At 58.3% G+C, this 7,686-nt stretch overlaps 1 protein-coding gene across 1 annotated transcript; it reads left to right on the top strand.

Moving 5' to 3' along the window:
* Positions 1–732: 732 nt before the first annotated feature.
* On the top strand, positions 733–7,292 carry LOC133627487 (fas-binding factor 1 homolog). The gene is made up of 14 exons (XM_062013225.1): positions 733–855; positions 947–1,081; positions 1,286–1,386; positions 1,827–2,033; positions 2,496–2,603; positions 2,886–3,013; positions 3,292–3,410; positions 3,527–3,649; positions 3,992–4,099; positions 5,451–5,606; positions 5,784–5,921; positions 6,019–6,151; positions 6,453–6,625; positions 7,128–7,292. The coding sequence occupies exons 1-14, from the start codon at positions 733–735 to the stop codon at positions 7,290–7,292; spliced, it is 1,917 nt and encodes a 638-aa protein (XP_061869209.1).
* Positions 7,293–7,686: the final 394 nt, after the last annotated feature.

The raw sequence follows: 7,686 nt of genomic DNA, 5'->3' as shown, positions 1-7,686 counted from the left end.
GGGGATGATTGCTGTTGCCATGTCTGAATGGCAGACTTGTTCCATTTTCAGCCTCTACAGCCTTATTGCCAGGAGAGCAGGAGGTGCAGGGCCCTGTCTCACTTGCTCAGGTAGGTCTGCTGTGGCCCTGTGAGGTGCAGGATCAGGCTTGTGCTGATGGCCCTCTGCTGCCAACTCCTCGTCATCCAGCTCTGTGCATCCATGGGAGCCTGGGTTCATGGAGGGAAAGTGTTGGGAGAGCTCTGGGATACCACAAGTTGTATTTATCAGGCCAAAGCACATGTGCTGTGGATGCTTTGTAAATCACAGCAGTTGACACTGCTGCATTGCCTGAGCAGCATGTACAGACTTCTCCAGGCACATATACGTCATATTAACAGCAGAGATTGCAGTTGATAGAGGAATTGGCTTCCTCAGCATGGTAGTGAGGATACTCGGAGATGGTTTCTAGAGCACTGGAGGGCCATCAGAGCCTTTGGCAGAGAGGGCAGCTCTTGCTTTGTCTTTGAAGCCTCTTTTCACGTCTGCCTGGGCCTCCTTGCCCTGCCTTCATGGCAGGACAGCTGCTGTCTCCCCGAGAGCTGCCGGCCTTCTCCTTGAATCTACCCCCACAGCAAGAGGAGCCCAACATCATTTTGTCTGGGATAGGGGCTGCTGAGCATCAGAAGGGAGCCAGGCCAGCAACAGGGTTGGGCTGGGGAAGGGTAGAGGAAGGGCCTCAGTAAGCTGGGTATGAATTACCACTCCCAGGCTAGGAAGAATGTTCCCTCAGGACTTGACCTGCCTGAGAGCAGCCCTGTGTCTCTGCAGGTTCCCACGCCCAGGACACGTCTCCAGGCTGCCCCACAGCTGCAGGTGAGACACACGCCTTCCTGTGTGGGCTGATGGCCACCCCACAAAGCCACGGATCCTGAAGGGCCTTGATCTTCCCTCTCCATCCCCACAGGCAGAGTCCTCAGGCCTGGGCTTGCTGCATGAGAGGAGGCCGGGGCATGGCACTGCCCAGCTCTGTGAGGATGCATCAGGCTGCCGGGCAGCTCTGGTCAGCGCCCAGGCCCGTGTGGCAGAGCTGGAGAGCCAGGTGAGCCCCGTCACCTGCTGGAAGGGGGCCACGGGTGACACAGCGGGAGGAGAAGGGCTCATGTCCACTCCAATGGCATCAGAGTGACAGGGGAGAGAGGAGAAACCTCTCTGTCCAGAAGTAGCCATGGCCACTGAGTGAGTGCTGCTGTGGGAGCTGTGTCCCTGGAGCAGCACAAGGACCTTCTCCCCGGGTGCCCGGCAGGTCCAGATGCTGGAGGTGGAGCGGACGCAGCAGAGGCTGTTGCTGGAGAGTCTCCAGCAGCAGCACCAGAAGAACCTGGATCTTCTCGAGAGCCCCTACAGGTACCAGGCTCTTACCTGTGCTCCCCTCCTCTGTCAGATCCTTGCCTGCAGCCATCTCCTCTGAGGTAGGGAGGGCTGGGCTGCTTCCCCAGTCCATCCTTGGGGTGGACAGGCACAGAGGCACGTCGGAGTGGACCTGGTGGGGACAGAGAGCAGCCCCACAGGTGAACAACCAAGGTTGGAGTCCACTCTGACCAACACTGTCTGGTGGGTGGTGAGGAGGAGGAACAGGTTTGGAGGAAGTCTTTGCCAGCATGTCCCCAGCCAGTGCAATGCACTGAGCAGCAGCAGGAGGGTTTGAGGCTCTGACTGTGGAGAGGCCGAATGTTTCCCATGTGCACAGCAACACTGATCTGAATCCCCACGTGCACTTTGGGTGGAGAGCTCCAGGTATTGCCACGAGAGCAACACTTCTCTCTTGGTGTGACCTCTACGAGCAGGCGGCAAATGAAGGTGTTGGAGGAGAGCCACGGGCGGCAGGAGGAGAGGCTGCGGCAGGAGCTGGAGCAGCTGAGGGCTCAGCTGCTGTCGCAGAGCCAGGACGCGGAGCAGGCGCAGGCAGAGCTGCGGGCACAGCACCAGCAGCAGCTGGCAGCACTGGAGCAGCAGCACACGCTGGAGGTGAAGCGGCTGCAAGAGCTGCAGAGGTGAGAGCAGCACACACGTGGGGTTAGTAGCCCTGCTCTTGGCAAAGGAACCAGGGAACAGCCTGAGGCTGCGGTGAAAGGAGGCTCGAGAGGCACTGGGCTGTGGGTGGCTCAGTGGCTTTTGGAATGGGGATTTGCTTTGTAGGTTGGCACAGGGAGATGTGGCTGGAGGTACCATTTCAGAGAGAATGTTTTACCTTTTTACTTAGTCCAGTGAGCCACTGGTGTCGCACGTAGTTTGGGTCAATGAGAAGCCAGGTTTTGGTAGAGAAGCCCTTAAGCCCTGCATGTGGTCCGTGCCAAATGTGGATGGCTGTCAGGGGCGTGCCCTGTGACAGCCCACCACGCCAGCTCAGCTCCTGGCACCACTCAGCTCCATGACCAGGCCTCTTGCACAGTGCCTGTCACGGGGAGCATGGCTTTGAGACAGCCCGTGGTGGGCTCCTCACCCGTGTCCCGCAGGACGTCCATCCAGGAGCTGCGCCAGGACTACGACGAGCAGCTGCGGCGGCTGCAGCGACTGAAGGATCAGGAGGTGGATGCGGTGACCAGCGCCACGTCACACACCAGGTACCAGCCCCCTGGCCGTGGTGTTCCCCGCGGAACCAGCCTCAGGCTGTGGCAACAGAGCCCATCCCCTCTTCCCCCTGCTGCCTCTCGCAGGGCTGCTGAGCACTTTGCTCTCTGTCAGTACTCTGCTAAGCAGCAGCTCTGTCTTCCCACCACTCTGCTGTGACCCACAGAGGGGCAGGGCAGGACTGCCTGGCCTTTGGCCCACCACATCTCCCCCTCCATCACAGTGAGGTGAAGCGTGTGCCACAGGGTTGACTTTCTCCTCGCTCTCCTCCGCAGGTCTCTGAACGGCGTCATCGAGCGGATGGAGAAGTTCTCCAGTGATCTGCACGAGCTCTGGCACAAGGTGGAGGCCAAGCACCACAGCACCTCCCAGGAGCTGGCCACGTGGGCACAGCAGCTCAGGGGTACGTCTGTCAGCCATCTGTCAGTGCTGGAATGGCTCTGGAGGCACCCAGGAAATGGGGAGAAGGTGCCCTGAGTCAGGCAGGGACTGGGAGCCGAGGCTGGCAAAGCCTGGCCTGCCTCGGCCACTGAACACCTCGGGGTGTCCCCGTTACGAAGTGGGGTCCTGGGGGTGTGCAGAAGGGGAGCAGCACAAATGCATGCAGGTTTTCTGCTGTGAGTGGGCAGAGAGGGCTTCCCACCTCGTGCTGCTCATGGCTCGTCTGCTCCCTCTGCACAGTGCTCCAAGACAGGATGTTGCAGCAGCAGAAGGACATGGAGGAGGAACAGAGACGACACCAGGACGTGATTGCTAAAGTGGAGGCCAGGCTGAGCGAGCAGTGTCAGCAGCTGGAGCAGGTGAGCCCAGGCTGTATCTTTTGCCCGAGTCAGCCCTCCTGTCTGGGTTTGGGATAGGTATGTGTTGTCCCAGGAGCCTGGAACAGCCCCTGTCTCTCCTCCCTGTCCAAACCCAGGAGCGCTGCAGGGCGCTGGCGGAGCAGTGCCAAGTGGGATCTCTGCAGCGCTCGCTGGAGGAGCGGCAGCAAGTCCTGAGCCAGCAGCTCTCCAAGGAGCGAGCAGAGCTGGAGAGGGCCAAGGTGAGGTGGGACAGACAGCTCCAGGTGCTGTTCACGTGTGCCCCGAGTGTGAGCGGGGCTGCAGTGCGCTGTGTGGTGGAGGAAGGAGCCGGGTTCTGGGCTGCAGCACTTTGCTCCCTCAATCCCACCCCCAGGCGCAGTGACTCACAATCAGAGTGGTCCCCTGGCAGCTGGAAGCTTGGGGCTGAGCTCTCCAAGCAGGGCTCACCCCAAGCACTGGGAGCTTGAACCAGCTTCTGGATGTTGCCTAATGTTTGGTGGCAGAGATGGGCTGAAGGAGAAAAATCCATCAGCAAAGGGGACTCAGTGCTTTGCCTCTCCCTCTCTTGTGACATTCTGCAGAGCACTTTTCTGGCGGAGCAGCAGTTGGTGGTGCAGAAGTGCTCAGAGGAGTACCAGAAGCTGGCGACTGAGTGGGCTGAACTTCGTGCCCAGCAGCAGCAGAGCAGGGTGAGGATGGAACTGGACACGGGCACATGGGTTCCCAGGGAGAGGGCACCATCAGCAGCCTGGCCAAAGTACTGCAGCGCAGCCCCTTCCCATGCCCACAGGGCAGGCTCTACGCTCCTTCAGGTGTTTCAGACAGAGATGTCCCTTGGGGTGGTGAGAATCAGGCTGCCCCAGGAGCAGCCTCCACCAGCCTGCTTTAGATGCTGACAGAAGCGTGGGTTCCTCTGTCTCTCCCCTCTGCCTGTGAGGAGTTGGGGCAGCCAGACCAGGCACAGCCACCTCCGTCATGAGAGGAAACCCCCACGGTGGGTGTAAGCAAAGCCTCCCCCTGCCACGAAGTTTTCCGCTCTTGGCCTAAAAACCAGGCTCGAAGCCTGAAAAATGAACCAGACTCGAAGTCTGAAACCAGACTCGAAGCCTGAAAAACCAGCTCCAAGCCTACTTCATGTGGCGATCAACCCAGGGTCCGATTCTCAGCTGGGTGGGAAGAAATCAGTCCTACTCCATGTGAGTGATAGCAGAAATCTTCACTTTATTGAGAGCAGGCTCTAACTTATATATCCAACAGCTTCAAAGCTAGCTCAGAACCAGCAGCTAATAGATTACATTCTCATGTTCATCCTACTTGCGGTTTCTGCCATAAGCAAGCTCCCTCACATTTTCCCATCTTGTTTTTCTCCGTGGTTGTTTTCCACCTTGGGCTGTTAGCTCGTTAGCTGAAAACAGCCCGACCTTGAAGGAGCAGAAAGCGGCCTGCTGTCTGCGCTGACTACGTGACAGCAACTGTTTTAACCATGGCTCTGACTCTGGTCTTGATTGTGCATTAAATTCATATAACTAGAACTCAGATTGCCTTGCCCCGTCGGGCCTAACATTATACCCTGGGGTCCATGTCCATTCTCCCTTAACCATTCCTCCACATCCCCCTACCATGGGGACGTGGCCAGAGCCAGCTCTGCTCCCTCCTAGGGCTATCCAGAGGGGATCTGTGGCACAGACAAGGTGGCAGAGCTGCCACAGTGGGAAAGAAGCATTCAGCCTGAGTATTTCCACTGCTGACAAATTGTTTTGCTTTGAGCATGTTTGAGGGTGTGCAACATGGTTGAGGGGCTCTGTCCTTCCCAGGGAAGGGAGTGTGTGTGTGTGTACAATCCCAGCTCTGCCAGCCCTGGTCCCCAAGGGGTGATGGATGAGGGCACTGCTTAAGTACCTGGAGGTGTTGCTCTGCACCCCACACTGGCACACACGAGAAGCTCAACGGGGGCAGATCTCTCCCATCACTTGGGAAAGACTCACAACAGTGAACAGGACAGGGCAGGTAGTGCATTGGTTTCCCCCGTACCCATCCCAGGAGCTGGCAGAGCTGAAAGCCAAGGAGGAGCAGCTGGAGAAGGCCAGAGAGCTGCAGGATAAGGCCTGGCAGAAGCTGAGGCTGGAGAAGGAGAGGGTGAAGGTGGCTGCGCAGCGCGTCCGGCAGCAGGAAGAGAAGGTGCAGAGCAGGGCCAAGGTGAGCACAGCATCTGCCTGAGTCTGGCAGCAGAGCTGGGAGGGGTCACAGCCCTCCCCAAGCCAGGAGGAGTCCTAGTGCTGTCCTGGAAGGGAAATGAGGGGATGCAGAAAGGAGCCCTGCCCCATAGCAGCAAGGGACCCTGTCCCCAGCCTCCCCAGCCTCTCTACCTTGCAGCTCTCATCCCAGAAGGACAAGAGGGGGCAGCGAGTGCTGCAGAAGGCTTGCAGGGGGGAGTGTGAGCACCCAAGGAGGCTGCAGGCCATGCAGCAGCGCTTGAAGCAGCTGAGGCAGCAGGAACAGCACCTGCAGGAGGTACACCCCCTCGCCTTTCCTTCTTGGCCTGAAGCCACCGTGTTGAGGGCCTCAACCTTTGCCAACAGCGTCTCTCTTTCTCCTGGGGATGGGGCAGGAGTGGCTGAGCATGGCTCTGAAGAGGAGGCAGCTAGAAGAGCGATGTGAGGAGCTGCCCAACAACCCCATGATGCTGCTGACTGCAGACCAGGACCTCGGTGCTCCTGTGAACGGCCTCTCCAGCACACTGTGTAAGGCTTTCTGCCTGTTGCCAATGGGAAGGGACATGCTGGGGGGGGAGCTGCGCTTGTATTCCACTTTTCAGGAGGCTTGGCATGTTGCTGAGGGCTGAGTTAGTTCCCCTGATGATAAACCTCAGCTATGAGTTGGCCCCTTGTCCTCTGAAGGCAGGGCAGTGCCAGGAGGGTGTAGAGGGGGCAGAAGGGGAGAGGCAGCTGGATTAAAGCCCATTTGCAGTGGGTGGTTGGGGAGGACCTTGCTGTGGGGACATGCAGGCAGCTGGAAAAGGAATGCTGTTGTCTCTGTCTGCAGTTCCCCTGACAACAGCGGCACCACAGAGCTGGGGTCTTGTTGCAGAGCCTCCAGCTCCTGTCAGGGTGCTCCCTCAGCACAGCCCTGGGGCTGGCAGGGACACCCTGGCCACAGCCAGCGGCACCGAGCTCATTGACGCCACACTGCTGCTGCTGAAGTTCAGGGCCCAGCAGGTGAGGGGGAGGAGGCTGGGGCTGGAGAAGGGGCTTGGAACCGGCTGGATGGGAACAGGGCTGGCTAAAGTGTGCTTTGAGGCCGGCAGCCACAGCATGGGGTGTCTCCTCAGACCATTACTGAGCTGTTGGGCTGGGTGGGCTTCCAGAAGAGGACCTAGAGGACCTGTCACACCTAGAAGAGTGATGCCAGAAGCAAGGAGGGGTGAACCTTCACAGCTTGTCTCAGGTTCATTGATAACATGCAGGACCTGATGGTTCATCCCTCTCCTCACACCATCCCTGACTGGGAGAAGCCATCTCTGCTGGACTCTGGCTTTGTGATGTGCCAGTCCCCTCCCTTCAGCCCCCTGCTTCCCTGCTGGGGCTTTCTCCAGGCTGGGCTGCTCTTTCAGGCTGCTTCTGTAGGATTCGGGGTACTTTCCTCACCCAGTGACACCCTGGGCTGTGACTCCGTTTGTGTTGCACTCTGATATCTGTCCCATCATCCCTTTCTTCTCAGGACCATGATTTCTTAGAGAATGAGGAGTTCTACCTGGAGAGTCTGACAAAATCATCCTATCACACGTCAGCTCGGTCACGAGGATGGTGGTCAGCACATCTCACACCAGCAAAACTGCAGCCACGTCTCCACCAACTGGTGACAAAGAAACCCAAGCTTTCTTAGGCATTGTGGGCTTTTGGAGGCTGCACATTCCCAGCTGCTGTAAATCCTCTCTATCGAGTCACCTGGAAGAAAAACTATGTCAAATGGGGCTCTGAACAACGACAAGGCTTTCAACAAATTAAACGAGAGGCTGCTCAGGTGGTGTCCCTTGGGCCAGTCTGAACAGGACCAGACGTGACAAACGTGCTCTGCACTGCAGCTGGAGAGAATGGCCCTACCTGGAGCCTCTGGCTAGAAGCACGTGGGGAGGCTGGAGGCTGAGCCCTGGGCTTCTTGAGTCAGGGATGCAGAGGATCCGAGGCCCGGTGCACTCCCACCAAGAAGGGGAGACTGGCAGCAGATGAAGGAGTTTGAGCTGCCTCAGAAGGAATTGGCATGGAAGCAGGACTGTTCT

This window comes from Colius striatus, chromosome 21 (assembly GCF_028858725.1).
Source record: "Colius striatus isolate bColStr4 chromosome 21, bColStr4.1.hap1, whole genome shotgun sequence".
Classification (NCBI taxonomy): domain Eukaryota; kingdom Metazoa; phylum Chordata; class Aves; order Coliiformes; family Coliidae; genus Colius; species Colius striatus.
Note: the sequence above shows the minus strand (reverse complement) of the source record. Positions and strands in the feature narration are given on the sequence as shown.